Source organism: Notamacropus eugenii, chromosome 1 (genome assembly GCF_028372415.1).
Source record: "Notamacropus eugenii isolate mMacEug1 chromosome 1, mMacEug1.pri_v2, whole genome shotgun sequence".
NCBI lineage: Eukaryota > Metazoa > Chordata > Mammalia > Diprotodontia > Macropodidae > Notamacropus > Notamacropus eugenii.
In genome coordinates, this window is record NC_092872.1 from 146,025,057 (window position 1) to 146,048,904 (window position 23,848).

General features: G+C 44.3%; 1 protein-coding gene across 1 annotated transcript; it reads right to left on the reverse strand.

Annotated features, from left to right (window-relative positions):
- Window positions 1–223: 223 nt before the first annotated feature.
- On the reverse strand, window positions 224–22,506 carry LOC140520980 (mucin-16-like). The gene is made up of 20 exons (XM_072635498.1): window positions 22,222–22,506; window positions 18,855–18,976; window positions 18,693–18,760; window positions 14,916–15,082; window positions 14,489–14,530; window positions 14,174–14,218; window positions 13,131–13,255; window positions 12,962–13,029; window positions 12,457–12,629; window positions 11,719–11,754; window positions 8,845–8,969; window positions 8,674–8,741; window positions 7,770–7,942; window positions 5,713–5,748; window positions 3,999–4,064; window positions 3,641–3,762; window positions 3,468–3,535; window positions 2,865–3,037; window positions 1,224–1,259; window positions 224–521 (listed from the first exon to the last, which is right to left on the reverse strand). The coding sequence occupies exons 2-20, from the start codon at window positions 18,963–18,965 to the stop codon at window positions 280–282; spliced, it is 1,944 nt and encodes a 647-aa protein (XP_072491599.1). The 5' UTR covers window positions 18,966–18,976; window positions 22,222–22,506; the 3' UTR covers window positions 224–279.
- Between the last annotated feature and the right edge of the window lie 1,342 nt (window positions 22,507–23,848).

The window sequence follows — 23,848 nt, forward strand, 5'->3', positions numbered from 1 at the left end:
TATACATATATATAGATATATACATAGATATAGATATAAATATATATAAATATATCTATCTTTATCTATAAATATATATGTATGTTATATATATAAAGATGTATATGATATACACGTGTGTGTGTATATATATATATATGTATATATATGTATATATATGTATATGTACTTAGTCATTCACTCCACAGCAGGAAATTTATGTCCTGTCTTCTGTGTGGGTATATGTGCACATGTGTTTGGGAGGAGGTCTTTGAGGGTCACCCTCCCTCACACAAGATGTTATACCCTGTGTTTCAGGTACTGCTTTATCTTTGTTTGGAAGGGTTTTCTTAGAATGAGGTGATTCTTCATATTTAACGCAAGGTTCTTAACTTTCTTATCACAATCATATTCTCTACATAGCTTCCATGTGGGATCTAATGGATAGTCGCCTAATGTTGCTGATTTTCTACCTCTGGAGGATGGAGGACCTGAGGGTTCCTTGAGAGTTGGGACTGATGATGCATTGGGATCAGGAACTGCTGTAAAAATGAAGAAGTAGTATTGACATTGCATACTGCCCAACACCACTGTGTCCTATAACTCTTTGTGATCATTCCAATTGGTATATGGTTATTAACTCAGAGTTGCACATGTAGGGGATACATAATAAGTGTTTGAAAAATGAAGGAATGAAGAAAGTATCAATAAATGAGTGAATCTGGACAGGCACTTCAGGTTGACTTAGCTGCCTGGGGCCACACAGGAGGAGCCTTTTATAAGGACATGTCTAATGGGTCCTGCTGATGACACTCCAAGAAAAAGAGGTATTCAGTGGTACAATGGACACCATCATGACTTTCCCTCAGAAAATCTCTCTGAAAGAGTTGATTTACCCTGCTAATTCCCCTGACCATTCCATGCGCATGCCTTGCTAAGGTATCACCATGCAACCTCAGAGAGAGACCTAGAATCCCAGAAAATGAAAGAGTGTCTCTGGATCACAAAGGTCCAGAAGGATGGAGAGCCCATTTCTATACAACCTGGGACATTTTCTTCAGGGAAAGCCCTCAGAGACCATCTAACCCTCTTCTAATGCATTCTTAACATCTTGAGTGTTCACAATGATTTCTATTGCTGGGAAATTTACTATGGTGTGGAGAATTTCTTGGTAAAGCCTACAGAGTTAACTTCAGTGGAAGGAACAGAAGACTGCAAGTTGATTTGGATATCAAGACACTTACTGGTGAAGAGCTGTAAGGGATGGTGTTCATTACAACCTGTAAAGCAAAATAAGATATAATGAAGGGAAGATCAGAAACGAAGGAAGAGGAAATGGGAGAGACCCAAAGATGAGAGCAAGAGCTGTCAACATTTCATTTGTGCCAAATCATGAAAGAGAAGAGGAATGGCATTCCTGAGGACACGAATAAAGAGACTGGGAATGAAAACATCTTCAGATTTGTAAATGGAGGACATGGACGCTGGATATGGGGAATGGCCTTTCCTGTTTGTGCACCCTGAACCTTAGCCATGACGTGAACGGCAGAGTCTGAGTTCTCCTGTTATATCCTTAAGGGAGGAGAGTGCAATTCTTCAGGGCCCTTCCGTAATCTGTTCCATGAAGTTCTTACATGAGGATAGAAGTAAGAAGGACCCTTCAATCTTCTGAGATTTAGATGGATCCAAGAGCCCTGATCCCTTTCATTTTTGCCTTTTCCTGGCTTGCAGAAACTCGGTAGGAATTCAAGCCCCCTACTGTCTAACCCGTTCATCTCTAAGAGCATGGAAGAACGCTTATAGACAAAAGGTACCACTTCAAAAGCTTTTTCATTCCTTGTGGTCCAAGCTTCCTGTAGATGTACTCATTCCGTTCCACTCCCAGCAAAATGTGATTTAGCCTAAGCATGGAAACCTTCTGTGAATGGGTGTCCACTGCATTAATCAATGAGAACAATTTGCTTTCATGTGAGTATCAATACTCACATGAGTATTTTGACGCAGGAATTTTCACGCCTTCCTTAACATTCTGCTGAGGCCAAGTAGAAGCATCTTATATAATATGCCCCATGAGAGGTACTGGAATGTTTGAAGACAATCTTTATACCTCTTTCATCTGACTAAATACCTCAAGTTCCTTGAAGCAATCTTCTTATCACATCATTTCAATTTCCCATCATGGCCATTTTCTGTCTATATATGTTCTTTCTGAAGGCTGGATCCTCAGATCACAACAGATTACTATCATCAAGGGCTGATAAGGCCAGATGATAAGGGAACTAGCATCTTCCTCTTTACAGTCTCTAGATTTACCTTCATGAAATCTAATTGGTGTCTTCGCAACATGAATCCTTTCTGCTCATGTCCCCATCACCCTCTGGTCAGCCAGATTACTGGGTAACTCTGCATCCATATTTTGGCCTTACGTTGGTTAAATGTCAGGTTCTTAGATGTGATGCACCTTTCTAATTTTTGTGGAGTTTATTTTCTGCCTTCTATTATTGACCACCCAACACTTCTACTTGTCTGTCCTTTGTCTATTTTCTGCCATCTACGATTCTACACGATTGATGGCTAAAAACATTACATATAACAGGATCAAAAGCAGAGTTCAAGAGTGGGCAGCAAATGAAAAAAGTCAGACAAAGAGAAAGAATGGCTTAAGGTAACCAGGAAATAGGCATGGGTACGGCTGATTGAGTGCAAGTGGATGAACAAGGGAAGAGTGAGAACATGAGCTGCTGGGGTGGGGCTGGGGTGGGAGAGATGGCCTGAATCTAAGTGGGGAATCAAGGGAAAAGATAGGAATGTTGGGACTATGGTCTCATTACAAAGCTTATGCTGGAGGGAAAGAGATCAATGGTTGTGCCAGTGAGGAATCTCACCATCAAGGTAGAAACTTTCCTTTTCCACAATGTAGGGGCCCAGTCTGCTGATACCCTCAGTCTGTTTGCTCAGCTCCCAATATGCCTTGTATTTGTCTAAGGAGGGATTGGTCGGCCCCCCTCGAAAGTTGCACACAACTTCCACTCCAGTTTTTGAGCCACCCTTGAGAGATCTGTGGAAGGAAACAAATGCTGAGGTTCCTGAGTTTCGATGCTGAGAAAATTACTTCTAGGAGACATTGGGGACAGTTCAGCTGAGATTTCCTGCCATCACAAAGGCTGATACGGAATCCTTGATGGTGGAAACATGCCCATTCCTTGTGTGGGGAGTTTGCCTGTGCAGCCACACAACTCCCACTTGAGAAATGTATTTCCACAAGCCAGCATTTATTCCCAATCACGACACACAAGGGGAATCACTTTCCTAAGGACTCTGGAAGGAAGAGAATGGGTAGGAAATCCTGCTCAGATTTGAAAAAGGAGGAAATGGACCGTCCATGGAGACAGTGCTTCTGTTGTCCACCCACCCTGCACCTTAGCCATGAAACTGGGGGCATCATGGGAGATGATGTGTGGGCCTGACAACTTCTTCTCAGGTCTCACCTCAGGGCCACCACTTGGCATCCATCATAGGAGGAAGCAATGCTGCTTTCCCCGAACAAGGGTTTGAACTGTGAAGGAAATAAGAAGGGGAATGAATAACCAGATTTTCAGCCCCCACGGTGGAGAAGCTTGCTATGCAGGAATGGGTCTGGACAGGGCCTGTGAAATCTCACCACGCGACGAAGCATTCTCTGGATGTTATTGAAAATGCCAGAGCTATGGTCATCCATGCCTTCCATGTAGCGTAAGTTCGTGATGGTAAAGCGGATGGGTAAAAATGTCATGTTGTCACCGGCTGTTACAGAGGAAGGAAACAAAAGATCCAGCCCTGAATCCTGGGCATGTCTTGTACTGTCTTACGCTTTCCTGGAGGGCAATCTCATACTCCATGGCCCACTGACATTCACATCAAGGAATCCCTAACCACTTCCTCTCTTTTCCTTGCCTACGTCCCCACAGTTGTTCTTCCCCTTTTCTAGTTATGCACACAATGATACTCCTGGGAATGCCTATCAGCCGCATTCTTTTTACCTGAGGAAGTGGAGGATTGTGATGGGGTCAGAGAGGTGTCTGCAGGGTAACTGGTTCTCACAGGAACTGAGGAAAAATCATGAAGAGTGGAAATCACTGATAAAGACACTGTGGACAATTTCATAGTGGATGTGGGAGAAAAGTGAACACCTGGATGTAGTCACAGAATGCTTTGGGGAGGAGTTAAAGCAGTGGAAACAGATATTTGAAAAATGGGCTTCTCCTGACAAACTTGTCAAGCTGTGTGCTTCTTGTTTAGAATGGTCCAGGTCTTCACTTCTTTTAGGTTTTGAATGGGAAGCATGGACTCATTTCCTAGAACTATGGGAGTATTTCTTGAGAAGCTGTTAAATCAACTGCCAGAAATTCATATCCTTCTTTCTTCAGTGTATGTGAGGATTAATGAGGGGAGAGCCTTGCAATATCCAACATACCAAGGTCACTGTCCCCCACCCAAGATGATGCACCAAGTCTCAGATTCTGATTCGCTCATTTGGAAGGAGGTGATTTTTAAGGATCGTGGCCATTTTCATTTTCCTAATCACATTCTTTAAGCAGCTTCCATGGGGGACCCAGTGGACATCACCTAGCATCCTAATCTTGCTGATTTTCTACCTGCGCGGGCTGCAGGCCCTAAAGATGCCTTGAGAGTCACAAATGATGACAGAATGGGGTTTGACGCCAAAAGGTGTCAAAAAAGAAAGAAATACTGACACTGAAACGTGACAGAAACTATTGTGTCTTAAAACTCTTTCAGATCAACTCAATTGTCATGGGGTTATTAATTCCGGGTTCCCCCTGTAGGAGATGTCAAATAAGTGTTTGACAAATCACTACATGATTGAAGGTGGATGGGTATTTCTAGTTGCCTGTGCTGCCTGGGCTATTACAGAAGTAATCTTTCAGAAGGCCATGGCTAAGGTGCCGAGCTGGTGACACTATGAGCTCCAGTGACACTTCGGAATACTTCCTAAATACCATTATGAGTTCTCCTTTAGAATATCTCTCTAAAAGAGGTGAGGTCCACTGTTAATCCCCTTGACCATCTCGTGGGGATGCTTTGCTAAGTTTTCACCATGCTATCTCAGACAGAGGCTCTGGATTCCCCCACAACAGAATGTAAACCCCCTTCCGAACAAAGATTCCCACATTTTTTCACCCTCTACTCTGAGCACCGAGTTCAGAGATTGATACATAGATGGAAGTTAAGCAATGTTTGGTGCATCATTGACTGATGGTGAAGACAGCTTAACAAGTCATCTCCACCCAGTTTCGAGCCAAGGAAGGGCGAGTGATGAAACAGGAAGCCATTTTTGCATGGCAAGGGAGACTCAAAGGATCTTGAGTGCCTTTTCCCTACATTTCAGTCTTTTCTTCACAGTTTCACCAAATCCTATTATATCAGAACTAAAATCATGCTGAGAGGAAATCTAATTGAAGAACACATGCACACTCCAGTATCCCTGAGAACTTGTCCTTTAGCTGACATTTGAAGACCTCCAGTGACAGGAGGTCTTTGTTTCCCATGATTTACGGAAACATGCTAACTCTATATCTTGGATTCCTTTCTCATATCACCTGAAAATGGCCTCCAGGGTCAGGGACTTGGGCATGGCAAAGGCACTGGCCTCCAACTTTAGGGGTCAAGAAAGGAGTAAGGTTCAGTGCTCCCAGATGGCTCAAGATTATGAGATGAGAGTGCCCACATACTTACCAACACTGGGTAGATCTGGACCAGGTTCATTATAACCTGGAAACAAAAAGGTTGACAATGAGGGTCATGAATACATCATGGCAGAAAAGAACAGAAAGGAATTCTCATACTGAATAACACAGGTAAAGTGGATCAGCTCTGCTGCACCTGATCACTTATGAGAAAAAGCTGCTTCTTGGAGGAGAACCCTATCACACCAGGACGAGATAGGAATGGGAAGCTTGCAGCTTGTGAGGAATGAGAATAAGACAAAGCATAAGTAAGTGCCTGAAATAAGGCATTCTTTCTCCTTTGGTGTATAGGAAAGTGGAAATGGTAGCTCCTCTCCTTCCACTCCTGGCTTGATGGAAAGCTTAGGATCACACATAAAGAATAGAAAGGGTCGTCATAGGCTTTCCAATGCACACCCTTCCTTCTCCAGATGAAGAAACTGAAGCTCTGAGATGCTAAAGGATTGGATTGTTGATGGACTTGGTGTCAGGGACACTGAGTCGGATTCCTCCCTCAGGCCCTTGCTTCTTTGGTTTAACCTCATTCAGTCTCAGTTTCCTCATATGGAAAATTAGAACTACGGTAGAACCTACCTCACAGGACTATTGAGAGGACCAAATGACCCAACATTGTCAGTGTTATAGAAATGCTATTGTTATTATCATTATTAGAAGGTCATTTTCATTATGACAAGGATTTCTTCAAGGTCACCCAGCTAGTAAGTGTCCAAGGGTAAGATCTGAACAATGTCTTCTCTTTTTTTCTTGGAGAGAGAAGGTTCTCTCTTCTCAAAAACTTCAAAGAATAATCCTAATTTTGAATCCTTTCTGCCACTGTTCAAATGAATTCAACATGCCTTTATTGAGCTAGTTGGTGCTGTGGGAAAATTCCAAAAAAATACAATGCTAACCATCTTTCTCTAGTCACCTCACATTGCTGTCAGAGGCACAATGATAACAATTACTGTTCAGTCAGTTTTCAATTTTGTGAGACTCTTCATCATCCCATCCGGATGTTTTCTTGGCAAACAAAATGGATTGCTTATCCATTTCCTTCTTCCACTAGTTATTATTTTTTTCCAATAATTAATCACTTTACTTTTGCTTCTTAACATTGACTTCCACAACATTTTGAATTCCAATTATTCCCCCCATCCCTCCCTTCTGAACACCCAAAGACAGCGTGCTTTCTGATTGCCCCTTCCCACAATCTGCCCTCCCTTCTCTCATACCCTTCCATCTCTTCTTCCCTTCCTCTCTGTTTTCTTCTGGGGCACGGAAGATTTCGATAAAGCTATATCAATATTGCTTGCCTTCCCAATGAGAATAGGGGGAAGAGAGTGAGAGAAAATCTGGAACTTTTGTAAAAAACAAAAACCAAAACAAATGGGAAACATGCTTCTTTACATGGAGTAGGTGAAGAAAATAAAATATTCAATTAACAAACCCAAAAACTAGGACTACAAACAAATTAGTCCAAGACACTAGAATTCTTTCCACATAGACTCACAGGGCCAGAGAGTCTCTCGTTGGCACATTAAACTGCTGACTGTAGCTCAACAAGAGCTCCAGCAGCATCTTCCCAGAAATTGTTAAAGGACATAATGTTTTCCCTGTTCTATCCTCATGTAGAATTTTGCATTTATTTCTATTAAAAGTTACCTGGTCAAATTTGTCACATTGTCTCAGCTTTCTGGATTCTGGTTCTACGCAACACATCAATGACCCTTTCTCGCCTAGTCTCACGGTATCAATAATTGGTTTCCATCTACGTATCTCTCTAAGCCATTGAGAAAAAGGTTGAAGAAGACAGGACCAAGGAATGCTCTGTATAGTTTCCGTCAGATGTCAAGAAACTCACAAACTCAGAGGAAAGGTCTCCGTAGAGGAACAGGTAAGGTCTCTAGAGTCTGTCTTTCTCTCTTCTGAATTGCTGCATGAGATTAGAACCTTGTTCATAGCAGAAGCGTCAGAAGGAAAGGCGAACGTTCAGATTAAAAGAGAGGAGGAAGAGAAGAGACAGAGGCAGAGATAGATGTTAAGACTTCCTTCCATGAGACTGCTTACCATTGATGTAGAGACTATCTTTGTCGAGGGAGTAGTGGCCCAGTAGCCGGATACCACGAGTTTGGTTGCTCAGCTCGTGGAAAATCTGCTTGGCATCTAGATGAGTGCTGCTGGCAAATGGGAGACACGTGCAGATGGCATCTACAGCTGTCTGTGATCCTTTCTTCACAGGCCTAGGAAAACAGATACTCTGGATAAACTGAGAAAGAGTGGTAGGGACACAATTTTTTATGATTATTTTTCAATGAGGAAAACAGTAATGATAATTGTCATTTCTGTAGTGACATTGCAAAGCGCTCCCTTCAAGCAACTTTATCAAGAATATGGTATGAGTACTCTCTTCTGTGTTCTACAGATGGAGAAATTCAGAAAAGGTAAGTCACGTTACTCATCCATGTTCAAAGACACTGGCATTAAAGCTGGAATTTGAATTCAGGTCTTCTGAATCCAATGGAATTGGGGGTAATAGAAGCAAGAAAGAACTCCAGGCATAGCCAAAATTGTGATCAGATTATAGTGACTCCCCCAAATGAATGTAAGCTCGTTGAGGAAAAAGATTGTTTGGTGGTTTTATTGGGGGAGAGGAAGACATTTGTTTTTGTTTTGCTTTTCTGACCCCAGTGCCTGCCACTGTTCACAGAATCTCGCTGATACTACATGCATTTCGCTGAATGGATTGATGCATGTGAGGTGTAGAACTGGCTCTAGATAGAAATCCTAAAATATATGTCTTCTAAAGGACGGGGAGAGAAAGGAGAAGAGATTCCTTTTGACAGGGCTAGCATGAAACTAGAGGAAACAGAATGTGTGAGTCAATGTACAGTGAAGCTTTGAAGTCTGTGCTTCAAACGTAGAGCTCTCTCCCAGGAGACTCACTTGCAAGTCCCCAGCTTGGCAGCCTTACCTGAGTTCAGTCACTTTGCATGCAGAGTACAGGGAACCAAAGGTGGTGTTTTTGAATGAGTGGCCAATCTGGTCAAAAAAGAAACAAAGAGAAACAAATGGTGAGTATGTCAGGTGGATGTTCAAGATATTAGGGCAGCTCGGCAGGGTGGCTGGAAGCAGGCAGTCTCACCAGATGCTGCATCATGGTGTCTACGATATTGAATTGGATTGAGTTCGGACAGCTCATGTCTGCCAAATACCGGAGGCTGGTGATGGTCAGCTTCAGGGTGAAACACTTCAGGCTGGGTTCCATGGCTATAAGAGGGAGGGAGAGAGAAGCCCAGGTTTTCAACTGGAGGCATATTTGTCTCGTGCCTCTTAAGAGTGCGTGGAGTAAAGGAGTAGTCGTACTGGCTCAGTGACTGGCTTTGAAGTCAGGAAGACCTGGTTTTACCTCCAAAACTTATTAGCTTGGTGAACATTGGCAAGTCACTTGGCCCCTCTGATCCTCAGGCATAGACCTAAAACTAATACGTAGAAAGGATACAATATGCATCGTTGACATCGTAATGTGGCCTAGGATGTACGCAGAAGTAAATTCAAAGTTTGGATATGATGTGGTCGTAGCACTCCTAACAGAACTTCTTACACCCTCCAAGCTCAGAACCAAGCATGAACTATTCAGAGGGCAATAAAGATTCATAACCTATAAGCGCTGGAAGGAACCGCATTTCCTTGCTTATCTACTCCAACCGCTTAATTTGAGGAAAAGAAAGCCACAGCCAAGGTAGGGGAATAGACTGACTCAAGTCTACAAAAAGCAATTAGGGGAGATAAGTCTGACTTTGGGAAAGTGGCGTTGACTACATTAGATACATAGATGGGCCTGACAAAGAAAATTCTGCAAAGCCAGTGCAAAAGGCTTCAGCTGGATATGGTGAGCATGAGACATTGTGATGTAGGAAGAGCAGCAATTTGACTGAAACTGTAGGAGAGCTGGCAAAATGTGCCCAGCTCCTCCTTGTGTCTTCCAATCTTTCAAAGTCAATCCCAGAAGTATAAATGGCCATACAGCTATGGTAAGATAGGAGCTGAATGAAACTTACTGGGAAAATCATTCAAATATCAGGTGGTAGTGGAGGAACTGCCATTATGCAGCAAGCGAAAGATTTCCAAAAACGAACAACTTGACCTGAAAGTTGTTTGCTGTGCCAACTAGGTATAACTGTGGATCTGACTCATTAACTCATTAACAGGTTGCTCGGTGGCTGAGGTCTAGCCTAACAAAGAGCTACACCCATTATCCTGCACAGAAATGGTCACTAAGTAGCTACATTTCACTGAGCAAGCAGCAGACAATCAGCCTTGGATGATGGTTCGGGAGCCAGGGTTTTTTCAAAAGATTCTTATCGAAAAAGTATCTTGAGCATCAGGACAGCTTTGAGTCCTTTGAGTGACCCATTGCCCAGGTTAGGTGTTGTGTTTGGTTTGTTCAATTCTGCAGCATATCGGGGTAAAAGCTCCGGTTCAAGAAATAGATTCTATTTATATCATATGGTGACTGGCTTGTATGCTGCAGCAAATAGGAAGAAGGAGCTGGCTAGCTGGCTTCTGGGCAGTTATGTAATACTTTGAATGCTGCCAATCTAGTCCATGAACAAAAGGCCATTCCTTTACAAGAGTAACGCTGCCATGGAACAACACAATTTGGGGAGGACACAACTGCAGGTGTACCACAATGGAAAGATATATGTCAGAGATTATTAGGCTGCAGCATGTTGCTCCTGATGACTCACCCATTGTAAGCTTGTTAAGGGTAGGGATTATTTTCCCTTTTTCTTTGTTCTTCCATCATTTGGAATAATGTTTGTTACCCGTGGGAAATGTTAAGAAAACACTTGTAAGTATTGAAATATTGGAGTACATGTTAAATGGGTTGGAAGGAGGAAAAGCTTAGAGGCAGAAAAGCTATGTTCCAAGTTGATGCAGCAATCCAGGAGTCCAACTCTGAGAACCCAGACTACTACATGTTGTTAGTGGCGATGGGGAAGGACTAGATCTTAGATGAAATTTTTCAGAAGAATCCATGTGACTGATTGGGTAGAGGAGAAGCAGATCGAAGAATCAGAGATGGCTTCTTAGGTGGATGCCTAGGTAAAGGATACAGCAGTCAAATAAATGACAGGGCAATTAGTGGATACGGAAGAAATGAGTCAGAGTACAAACTGGAAATACTGCTTTGGGCAGCACTAACGTGATCGAGTGAAAATGGACAGATGAACTTTGTGTTGTACAATTCGAATTCACGGGAAAACAAGGGACACTTTTCAGATCTTTAGGACAGAGAGGAAATTAAAGCTCCGATGTCTTTCAAAGAGCGTTCCAAACGAGTTTCGTACTTAGAATAATGAAGAGCCAAGGGGTGCGCCTTGGGGAATATGACAAATGAGAACAGTAATGACAACCAGCAGCACCACCAAGAGTTCTGTGGCAAGTTAAGATTGACAAAGCCCCTTCCTCACAACCTGGAGCCACAGCAAGCACTATGACTCTCCTTGGACAGCTAAAGAAACTGAGGTTCAGAGAGTGTAAGTGATTTGTGAAGGGTGACAAAGCATACTGGGATCAGGATTTGAAACAAAACCTCCTCACTCCAGCTTTGGAATGCTCCCTCTATTCTATCCTGCAATCTCAGGGGAACCCGCTAGAACATAGCACCATGAGAGTATTTTGAGAAGGATATTAGAGGCCTCTGGGAACCTTGAGGAATTCATCTCCATGACTCAGGTGAGGTTTTGTGGTCAACTCACTCCTAAGCTTGGTCAGCCCAAGGTGAACTGAGGCCCAGAACTAAATCTTAAGGAATCAAGAGAATAATGGTGCTAGAAGCAGAAACAGGAAAGATCCAGCAAGAGATTTCTATGCACACACCCACCCTTCCTTCCCTGTTCCTCTCTATCTAGGCCTGAACACAGTGCTGGGGCTGAGGGGTAGAGTGAATGAGCTGTTTCCTTCCCAATAGGGACCTTAGAAGGCTGGAGATGTTGATGTACTGTAGACTTACAGTTTTTGGTGGAGTCCAAGGTCAGATAATTGTCATCTGGAGAGAGAAAGAAAGAAAGAATCACGTTGTGAGGAAAGTTTTCACCAGCCTCACTTCTCCTCCAGAGCCGTCTGAATCCAGTGACCAGATATTCATCAGGATGACTGGAGATGACCCAGGATGAGGTCATTGGGGTTAAGTGACTTGACCAAGGTCACACAGCTAGTGAGTGTCAAGTGTCTGACGTGAGATTTGAAGTCAGCTCGTCCTGATTGCTGCACTGTTTCTCTCCGCACTGCACCACCCAGCTGCCCCAGCTTGTGCTCTTCTGAAAGGGAAGAAGATCCATGTCAGGGATTGGTTGTACTTCAGGCAGCAGAGAAATTGCCTCCCCTCCAAAGAGCTCATTGACAGATTAGTCGCTAGCTGTGTACTGGCTTAATACATCTCAGAGAACCCACACCTTTCCAAGAAGAAGCATGAAAGGAGTCTGGGTCAGGTTGTAGCTTCCCTAGAACCTGGCAAAGGAAGAGAAAGAAATCTGACCCTCGAAAGTGAGAGAGTGTGAATTGGAACACATGCACCAATCCCTTGAAATAAGGAACGAAATTACAGAGCTTCATTTGCAGACCTGGGCTACTAGCCATGGGAAGATGAATGAATGGATACACGGATGCATGGCTAGATGAATGAATGAATGAATGGGTGAATGAAAAAGCATTTAACAACGACTTACTAAGTGCAAAGCTCTGTACTCACCATCGAGAAAAAGACTTCTCTCATCCAGCATGTAGGACCCCAGTTTCGTCATATTGCAGGTGTGATTTCTCAGCTCCCAATAAAGTTGTTCTTTCTGCAGGATGGGGCTGTCTGCATCTCTCCAACATGCACAAGTGACACCAACTCCAGTTCCTGTTGCTTCTTTCCAAGGCCTGGGAAAGGAGACAAAAATGGGCATCAGAAGCCCAAAATGGGACTGATAAGTCTGATAAGAATTTTGCAAGTAGGAACAGCACCCCTGAGAAGGCTGAGGTAAACCCTGAAGTAGAAGAGACTGAAAAGGGAGACTTTTGTGGGGAACTGCCAATTTTCCAAGTCTGATTCACCTCCCTGAGATGATGTGGCAAGGAGACGTGGATCGATTCAATGAGGAACTGGAAAATCGACCTGGACCCACAACACAGCGGGTTGGAGAAATCTCCTTTCTGAAGGGCACCAACTGGGTACCGTGATTCATGAGGCCAGTGACTCCCAGGGATCTCACCTGAGCGAGGTTAGTCTGCAGCCGCAATAAACAGAAGCAATGCTGGTTTTGGCCATCAAGCACCTGAGCTGGAAGTGAAAGGAGACAGTCGGATTTCAAGATCAAGCCTCTATACCAAAGGACGAGGAAAGCAGCTGGGCCAAGCGGAACGGAAGGAGTCATGTCTCACCAGGAACTTGAGGACACTCTCTGTGCCATAGAATTGACTTGAGCCCACCTGGCCCATTTCACATGTATAGATCAAGTTGGTGATGGTGAACTTGAGGGTGAAGAACTCAAATCTGCAGTCCGGAGCTACAAGAAAGAGAGTGAGAGATGTCTGAAATGCTCAATGTGCGTCATTCAGCACAGTCAGGGACACCCCATTGCAATGTACTTGGGAGGAAAAGTCAGTAACCTGGCCCTATTCACCGCATCCCTGAGGCAACCTGTAACCCTCCAAACTTGGTTCAGCCTCTCCCATCTGTCAGCATCATGATGAAGCAAGGTTACTATGAAGGAGGATTGAAATGCCCACGTGTGGGCTTGGGAACTATTCATCCCAGTGATGTAGTGTCTGTAAAGTGCCTTGTGAAAGCACTATATACATGATAGATGATGATAATGATGACTGTCTCTGGAGGCTACATACATAAGCCATTACATCTCTATCTTCAGAAGCAGCAGAATGGTTCTCCATGGTTCTACCACCGAGCTTTGCTTCTTTGATACTTCAATGTATTTGCAAACTCATATTTTGTTGTGTTTTTTCTTTTCCACACTTCTAACAACTGCCAAATACTGAATATGTGGAGGCATGTTTTCTAAGAAAATCATCATGAAAACAATCACCCTCATCTTTAAGGACACTGACCTGAAAATGTCCTATTCTTTCGTGCAAGGAAAACTCAGCAACCTGAATAAATGAATGAATCCTTTAGGAAACCTTGAGCCATAAAACTATTCTTCTGCTCACACAAGGCAACAGAATAATATTGTATTTGGAGAAAGGAGACATGGGTTCCCATCCTGCCTGTCCCCCTTGCTATCTACATGGCTCTGGGCTTCAGTGTCCTCAACTCAAAATGATGGCAGAACTCAGACTAGACTAGATGACCTGGAATTCTCCTGCCAGGACAGCCTAAGATCCTAAAATCCCCTCTCTCTCAGTCTCCTAGCCAAATGAAAGCAAAAGCTTCCAGAGAAGGGATCAAAGGTGGAAGCAGACCTTACCTGTGCAAACTGAACTTGGATTTGGCCTCCTGGATGTTACTGGAACTGAAGAGAAATATCATGAATGAACACTGTGGACCCAATGTCCATGTGACAAGGAGGGGAAGGGACTGTGACAAACAAGGAAAAGAGACTTCATTTGGATAGGGTACTGAGTCAAGCGGTGAAGACTGCATCCTGAGAAGGAGGGGGACATTATGCCTTCCTCTCACTAGTACACTCGTGGTCCATTCTTGCCTTCCTAATATGCTGGGAGAACAGGGTCGGTAAGGACAAGGGGTGTTCTCTCTTTGATACTAGGATAAGAATACTCACAACAGCTTACGCAGGAGAACAGGGACACCCTATAGTTGTAACCTACAGAGTGAGAGAGAGAGAGACAGAGAAAACAGCCATGTTTGGAAGGACCAAGAGATTTTGAGAAAGTGTGAAAGAGCAACATGAGAGAGCATCTGAAAGCAAAGGAATTGAAAACATATGGGTCATCAGCTAAGAGGAAGCATTTCAGAAAGTAGTTCCCAGGTCAGAAGTCCCTTTGCCCATCTAGGGTCCTGTGGGGCCTTGGCTACCCCTCAGACTCTGAGCGCATCAGAGGAAAGTACTTTCAGTAAGTAGGTGCCCTCCAGGCAAAGCTGGATCCTCCAAGGAACGGAAGATTGCTTTGACAGGTGAGTGCTTAAGAGGAGTGGGGCCAAGCATGGAGGTTAAAGAACTATATGTCCTGGACAGAATTACTGCTCACCATTGATGTACAGGCTTTTCCTGTCGAGGGTGTAGGGACCCAGTCTTGTAATTTTGCATGTCTGACTGCGAAAATCATGGTACATCCTCCTTTCGTCCAGGACTGGAATGGTGGGGACATTCCAATAGGCACAAAGTAGATGCACGCCAGTGCCTTTCTTCACAGACCTGTTGAAGGACACATTGGTAAGGACTGTCAAATATCTGGCTTCTCATGGGCATGCCAAAGTTAGGTGCAGTGAGAAGGGACCATCAATGCGCCGCAAATTATTTCAGGTTTATTTTAGAATAATTCTTGATTGTAAAAGAAGTGTTTGGTAGAACTATCACTTTATTGATTTAAGGGGTTGAGGGTAGGGAAAGGCATAGACCTTTCTTGAGTAAGGCCTGTCAGCACCTTCCCTGCAACATATACTCAGATGGTTGCCTGGGGAAATTTGATGATTTGCCCAGGCTCACACAATCACCTGGTGTCAAGAGAGGGGACTTGAGCCCAGGTCTTCTTGACTCTTGGGGCCTACTCGCTACCCACTAAAACAGGCAACCTCTGGAATATAATGGATATAATGGAATCAAGATGAGCAGCACTAGCACTCCAGACACAACTTCTGCAAGACTCTGATATTGTTATAATCTTCCTGTTCACTCCTCTGTGGACCATCTTTCAACACTCACATATTTTGTAAGTAACTTCTTAATTATCCAAGCTAGTTGGTTAGCTCCTTGTGCATCCACTTCCAGCTCTTTGAACAATTGCCATTTTGCTGCCTCTGTGGAACTGTTTCACCTTCTGGGTCTTCAGAAGTTCATTTGTGGGAGATTCTTATTCTTCCTCATCTACTACAGTGCTGAGAACTGGATGGCACACAGAACTTTGTAGTTCAGAGGGAATACCATTCCCTCACAGGTGTGAACATAATTGGACTCTTGTAATCGTTGAGCGGGAGAGGCAACATGTGACCAAGAGGTAGAGGGGCTGTGGCTGAGACAGAGAAAGGAAATGGAAAGACAGAGTAAAAGATGGGGAGGGGAGGAAGAGGGGAAATATAGAAAGAAGAGTGAAAGAACAGGAGGCAGAATGTGAGAGGAAGGGAAGAGAGTAAGAGAGGAAAGTGGAGGAGGAGAGGGAAATGAGAGAAAGAGAAAGAGTGAATGAGAGGAGGAGGAGGAGAAGAGGAGGAGGAAGGAAAAGAAGGAGAGAAGGGGAGAAGGAGTGAGAGAAAGAGTTAGAAAAAGAGAAGGAGCCTAGGAAAATGAAAGGGCAGAGAATGGGGAAGTGAGGTAGCAAAAGGGACAGGGAGAGGGGGAAAGGGAAATGGGGAGAAGTGAAAGGGAGAGAAAGGGAGTGACAGACAGAGAGACAGACAGAACAAGAAAAAGTAGGGAGATAGCGTCTGTAGCCATGTGCAGACGTTAATAAGTTGAGGTGGGGGGAAAAGGCGACACAGCAATGAGAGGCAAATAAGGGAAGTGAAAGAAGAGATTCTGTTAGAGAAGGGAAATCTCAAGGTAGGTCACTGAGTTCCTGTACAGACCTCAGAACAGAGAATTCTAACCAAAAGTTGCAAGGATTGAACGTGCCTTCCTAAAGGTCTACTCTTTTTTTATCTGCCTATACAGTATAAAGAGTTATGGAGCTCTGATTAATTCTGCTACCTAACTCTTTTGTCTACCTTGATTTTGTTCCAAATATAAATAGGCCAGGCACTAGGGGAAATACAGAAAACTCCAATGAAAGCAGAGTCAAATCCCTGAATGTGAGGAAATTCCTGAATGGAGTGGGATATTAGCTATTACAAGTCATTGGAATTAAAGGCAATTTTCTTATACAAAGTGCATAAAATAGCAGAGAAAAGGACCATGTGAAAATGAGGCCCATTATATTATCCCTAAGCTAAAACTGAGCTAACTCTTATTGCAAGGCATAACTGACGAAATCTCTAGCCCCTTATGGGAGAAATGGAAGGCAGGGGCATAGTAGAGACAGGTGAGACCTGGGGGACACAGCTTGAGCATATGTAGCTCCACTGCTTCCAGGAGGTAGGACACAGCAGCTACTTTCCACACTAACGCTTATCCCTTCTTCCACCAGGATGACTTGTCGAATTTCACCAGACAGGACCATTCCTAATCTTCATATGAATTCTTGGAACTCCTTTCTAAAACATAATATAATAGGAAGATGGGCCAAGGAACCTAGTCCTTATGAGCATGTGCAAGCTGCTTGGCTGATGTTCTATAGAACAGTTTTATTTGCTATCCATGTGAAGAATCTGATCGTTTCTCCTACTTTTACTATGAATGGGTGATCTGTGCTCCAAAAATATTCTGCAGTTTCACAACTGAAATATCAGAGAACAGGTATTCCCCTTTCTCCACAAATTTGAGTGTCATTTAGTTATTTCTGCCATTTTCATTACCTTGACTCGATCCTTCCATATGGTTTAAATTACATCTCTTCTGACTGTTACCATCCATGGATACTTTTCTGACTGACTACGTACAACTTGAAAATTGTATGCCCATAGACTTTAGCCATTTGTCTCGTGTGTTTGTGCGTGTGTGTGTTTTAGTGTGTGTGTGTGTGTGTGTGTGTGTGTGTGTGTTTGTGTGTGTGTGTGCGCATGTACGTGTGCATTGCTCTGGGTAAAATTCACTTTTGATATGTGCTAAACTGGCCTTTAGGTGAACTAAGGGGAAGTCATTCTTTCCACCTCTGTGTCCTGGTGGTATCTCAAAACCCAATATAACCAAGATGGAACTTGGTATCTCTTCCATTTCCACTGCCCCCTCCATAAGCCTGTCCCTCTTCCAGACTTCCGTAATTTTGTGAAAGCCACCACCATCTTACCAATCACCAGGTTTCAAATATCTGTCTCTGTTACAATTTCTTCCCTCTACCTCAGCTCCCATAACCAGTTTATTGGCTCCTTGATTTCCTTTAGTATCTTTCACATTTGTTCACACAAAGGCCCATATCAACAACCCTGACCTGGAAGCTTCCAATAACCTCCCACTTCCTCTCTTTGCTTGCAGTGCCTCCTACCCTCCCAATTCATCACCGACTCCTCCTCTCTTCTATCCATCCATCTTTCCCATGCCTGCCAAAATGATCTCCCTAAGACACATCTCTCACTATATCACTCTCTTACAACCCAAATGTCTAGTGGCTCCTTATTGCCTCTAATGTGAATTAAAAACTCCTCCACCTGACCTTTAAAATCCTTCTCGATTTGCCTTCTTCAGTCCTGTGTTCCAGAGCGATGTACATACTGCTCACTTGGCACTTGCAGAAGACTGGCCTACCAGCTGTACCTTGAACTCAGATGTTGCATGGTGCTTTTGCATAAGATGTCTCCCATGCCTGGATTGCACTCCCTCTTCAAGATGCTCTTGGACTCCTTAGTCTCCCCTTCAAGGAACGCAGCTATGATACCACCAATAGAAAACCTTCCCTGAATCCTCTCAGTTGTCAGTGTCCTCTCTCTCCTCAACTCACCATGTATTTAGGTCACACATTGTATCCCCTCAGCGCCACCACAATGCCAACTCCTTGAGGTCAGGGCCTGTTTTGTCTTGAGAATAGCTACCTAGCGCTGCTGCTGGGAAGCAACCCAAAGCTTCTTGAAGCAAATCGTGGTGGGACAGCCTCTGGTACTGGCAGTAGTCTTCCTGGTGTTGTCCAAAAAGTGACCATAGACCCAACAAAAAGGAAGAACTGCACCAGGCATCATCTGTTTCCCTGACAACCTGGGCCCATCTCCCTCAGTGTCCTTACCTTAGTGACTTCAGCTTGCAACCAGAGAAATGGAAGGCAATGCAGCTCTTTTCAAATATTGCTCCGACCTGAAAAGCAAGACAGAGATTGAGGGAGCCCCTGGACATATGGGGCTGCAGGTCCAGAGAGGAGGAAGGCAGGACAGGAAGGGAAGATTCTCACCAGACTCTGTAGGATGTTCTCAGTGGCGCTGAACTGCCTGGAGCCTGACTGTTCCATGTCTGCCTTGCAGAGGAGATTGGTAATCGTAAAATCGAGTGTGAAACACTCCATAAGGCGAGTGTCTGTTTTGGGGAGAAGAGAAATTGAGTCTTGGATACATAGGATCAAAGGATTACAGATTTAGACTTGGAATGGACCTTCTAATCCCTGCATCTTGCAGGTGACGAACTTGAGGCCCAGGGAGGATTCACTGTAGTGGCCACGTTCCCATACACAGTGACAGAGGTGAGACTTGAAACTAGGTATTCACGACTTGTAGACAAACGCCCTATTCAATGGAACATGTTGCCATCCATCAACTCCAAAAAGGATACCCAAGTGAAGTTCATCTATACTTTACTGGAAAGAAAACTGGCCATCTTGACTCCAATTATGCATCTGTGATAGGACCTCCCTAACCCCTCCCTCCACTACCACCTTCTTCTGCAACTCCCACCTCCTCTGCTTACAGTCAGTTTCCCAAAGAAACACTTCACTTCACACTATATAGGACACAGAGCACAGACACATGGAATTAGTATGGGAGGAACTGAGGAAGAGAGATGGAAAAGAATCTCGCTGTCAATGCAGATGGGAAATGATGGGGGGAAAATTAAGGATGAAAACCACCCTGGTCAACCTATATGAATGTCAGGAGAAGATAATGTTTTAGTGTGGTATGTGGCAAAAGGGACAGTGCGAGGCTAGGTCCTTAACTATCCCATGGAAATTGAGGACTAAACTACTGAGAGACCACAGGTCATCACTGGGCCACCACTTTCCCTTCTCCTTCAAGAGTATAGAGGAAAATAGGATGGGGAAGAGGATCAACAGTTTACTTTGCCAAGTCATGGGTCCATAGAGAAATTACAACACTGAATACTCACTGCTTCTTGCTGCATTGGAAGGCTATTAATTCTGACAGAGGGGAGAGAAAGACATAGAGAGACAGAAAGAGAGAGAGACAGACAGACAGAGCGAGAACGAGAGCGAGAGACAGAGAGACAGAGAGAGAGAGAGAGAGAGAGAGAGACAGAGAGAGAGAGAGAGAGACTAAATTAAACTGATGAATAAAATCATCCAACATAACTGCAAAGGAACTATAATGAAAAATTCTCTCTAATTTCAAAGGGACAACTGATGAACTCTGGTACATATTGAGGCCTGCTACATTTTTCTTGCTTTTTTGTAAAATGGCTAATACAGAAATGTGCTTTGCATAACTTTAACATATATAACAGGAACCATATCCCTGGCCCTCTCAATGCATGGGGGACAGACCGAAACTAGGGAGAGGATTTGGAACTCAAAATTTAAGAAAGAATGGTAAAGAAAATGGATGGATCCACAGATCAGTAAGATGAGGTTCGTGAGAGACTGTGAAAAGTATGTTGTCCCTACACGTTTCTTTTGGAAACTCTCAAATTTTACTTTGCTGTTTGCAATTGGAAACGTCAGCATTTCACCAAAAAAAAAAAAAAAAAAAGAGGAAAATGAACTTACCACAAGGACCGCTAGATTTGACAAGGGAGTGAACAGAGTGTCACACCACTCAAGTCAAAAAAGCCCCAAAACAGAGGTGCCAAGAGAGAAATGCCTACACAAGGAAATTCTTATGGCAAGGGTAGAGAGTGCTGGATTAGGAATCAGGAACATCTGAGTTCACATACAGCTGCAGATACTTACAACAATGGGTCAAACCAGGAAGGGTCACTTGATCAATGTCCCTTTCAGTTTCCTCATCTATGAAATGGGGAGATGGTTAAAATTCCCTGTAGAACTAAATTTAAAAAATATCTAGACGGAACTCTGTGAACCCTAAAATACTAACTATATCATGTGCAGCAGCAGCAGGAGTATCATCTTCGTGATTAAGCCAGACACAATTCTCATTTGGTGATCCAAACATATTTTCCAAAGTCTTATCACTGTACCTTACTGTGAGGTTTAAAGAAGTCTACTTACTTGTAGACACAAAAGTAGAATAGCTGGGTTCTTGGGTTGTGGTATAGGAGTGGGTACTTGTAGGAGGTAAGGAGGTGGTGAGTGCAAGGAAAGTCCAAACAAAGTGGTAAAACAATGGGGCTGGTAGAGCTGATTTATCCCCTTTTGAGGAGCTGTTGCTAGGCAAGTCACTATGACCCTGTTTACATAAACATTCTAGTCATCGATAAGGAAACCTTAAAGTGACAGCAACACCCAACTGCCAGAGCAATGGTGGGCTTCAGGGTACCTGTACTTAGACTCCCAGAAGATCCTTGGGTCCCTAGCCCTGCTGCTGAGGCAGTGACTACAGGCAGCTTTGTGGAAACAGAGGCAGCTGAGCCAGTGCCTGTTCCCCACTGATTTCCGTTGCTAGAGGGCTTCGTTAGAGCAGAGTCAGGATGAGTGTGGTCCTAGGGCTTTCTAACACAGGGGATAAGTTAAGTCTTCTGTGCTTGAAATTGTGCCCAGGGATGCCTGGGTCTCCTTTAGCGCTGGGCTCAGAGGACATTCTATTATGGGCTCACCTTCAGAGACAATAAAGATTCTGGGCTACTGTCCTGTAAAATCTGAGTGAGCAATAGACTTGGAGACTCAGATAGTTCAACCTGGGTCACAGCAGCCAGATCTGTACCGGATTCACCCTCCCTTGGTCCCTGTGGGCCACCTAGATGAAGAGCTATTCTCTCTGGCAGTCTGAACCCCACAACTTGCTACAATCTCTCCTAAGTTAACACTAGGAGAAAGTGAAGGTGTCACTTCAGTTTGGGTGCTGTATCGTGGAGGACCTGCAGAGATGTCTCTAGTCACCTTGATGATTGAAACATACTGGCCTCGATGACTAAGGTGCTTAGAGATAGCTCGGAGGTTTTCTCTAGGCCTCTAAGCAGGATCGCACTAACGATTTTCTCTAGGGGAACAAAGGTAGCAGAGATGATCGATGAGCCTCCGGGAATGCTCACTGACAACACTGGGGCCTTGGGAAAGAAATTGGTCAGTGGAACATCTCTGCTGCTCTCTGCCACTCTATGTAGGAGCTCAGGGCTAATAGGGAGTGTAAGGAAAAGAAAGACAGTGTATGTGATTTGGGTGCTGAGAGTCAGATTTCGGTTTAACACATATAGGAGAAAGCTGAGCTCATGTGCTCCAGCTTATATAGCTCACCTCAGAACAAGCTATTAGACTGGAAGGAGAGCGCCCTTGGCCATGAAGGGGGGTATCTGGCCTAGTGATGATGGCAATTGTGACCTGAGCTAAACATGAGGACCAGGGGTCACCTCTTCTTGTTGGAGAAAAACCCACAGATACTGGTGATGGAGACAGCAAATGCTGGTGTAGTTATTACCATGGATGAGTCTATTTCTCCTCCAGGCCTGGTCTTCTGGACTTTGTATTACCGAGGGTGAAGGATGTCCTATAGACAGCTGGCTCTGGGCTGCACCCTTCCACAGGACTTGATGAAACTTCCCTGAGATGAGGGTGCTGGTATCTGAGATTGCAGGGTCACCTGGTCTGCTGGTCCCCCAAGCTGGGTTGATAGCTGAGGCCAAAATACTCTCTAACACTTCACTGTACCTGCTTCTGAATTCAGTCTTTGGAGCAACAATACTACCCCTCAGGGACTGTGGTGACTATGCTGTCTCTGGGCTCTAGGCTGGATGATGTAGTTGAGCTTCTCTGAGCTCCAGGCATGGCCATGATTCCCAAGAGGCTGAAGGAATGTGAGTAGCTGGGTCCTTCAGTCAGGCAGAACAGACAAGTAGGGAGGGTTCTCTCAGGCCAGAGTCTTATCCCTGTGTTTGCAAAGCGCATCTGTTTTCTCTTAGTGCTTGCAAAAGTGTCTGTGTTCTCTGGGTAGGTGCTGTACAACTTTTGACCTTCTGTTGGCCTTTGTGTAGACATCAAGAAAGGGCTTGCGTCCCCTCCACCATCTGCTGGGATGGTGCTTGGAGGAGTGAAGGACAAGGCAGCTGAACCCGCCTCTGGTCCTGCCTGAGTATGCCATGCCACTGGCGTGGTCTTTCATGGCTCACAAGATCCTTGGCAGACTGTGGGATCTGCTGGAGTCAAGGAGCAGGGCAGGTTTATGGGAATAACCATGGTCACTCCAGAGGGTCTCAGGTGGAACTGATGTTTCTATGGGAAAACAGAGTTCCTCTGGGTGTCTCAGATTTGAACCAATTTGTGATCATCCCCACAAAGAGAAGATGGATACCAAATGGTCGCTGAGCCTAGAGGGGTTTCCTTGATCAAGCCTCTCTTCCAGTCTCTGAAACAGAATTTGTCACTGTGAAGCTAGTCCTCAGGATGGTGGTAGACTCTCTTGAGCTGCTTGTCACAGCAGACCCACTGAGCCACCAACTGTATTCCTGGAGGAGAATGCTATGAGCACAAGAGGTGGTTAGCATGTGGGCAGGGTTGGTCTTCTTTTGGCAGGGATACTCATTTCCTCTCAGTGCGATTCTTTTTTCCTTTGGATAATACCCAGTCTCCAGGACCCCATTTTCCTCTCCAATACACATCATGGGCACTTCATCCTCTAAAGGCCTTTCACAAGCCCTGTTAAGGCCTTGAACCTACACTCTGGCCATTTCTCCTTGAGCTTTATTACTGCGCCAATGATCATACCAAAGACTCTTCTTGCAGGATTCATGCTTAGTCCCTAGAAAGTCTCCCCTGGACTTCCATGGTCCCCATTGGTGAATGACTCTCCTGATCTATTTTTTCATGAAATCCAAAGTCATGCTTCATTTCATCCCCTAGATCCTCTCCAGATCTGGAACTGTGACCAAATCCTCACTGCCATTCTTCTCGAATATCTTGTGTCCATATACTCTCTTGGTCCCCCACGGACCATTCCTGCAAGATACATAACTCAGTTGTCTTTCACTGGGGACCACTCCTTTCTATATGTTGTCTCCCCCATTAGAATGAAAATTCCTTGACAGCTGGCTGCCTGAGGAGCTCAGTTT

Coding starts and splice junctions, on each gene's coding strand:
- LOC140520980 (XM_072635498.1), bottom strand. CDS start 18,965: ATGGAGTGTTTCACACTCGATTTTACGATTACCAATCTCCTCTGCAAG. Junction 3,763..3,998: donor ACAATCCTCCACTTCCTCAG/GTAAAAAGAATG, acceptor CCTCTGTAACAG/CCGGTGACAACATGACATTT. Junction 3,536..3,640: donor AGAGAATGCTTCGTCGCGTG/GTGAGATTTCAC, acceptor TTTCCTTCACAG/TTCAAACCCTTGTTCGGGGA.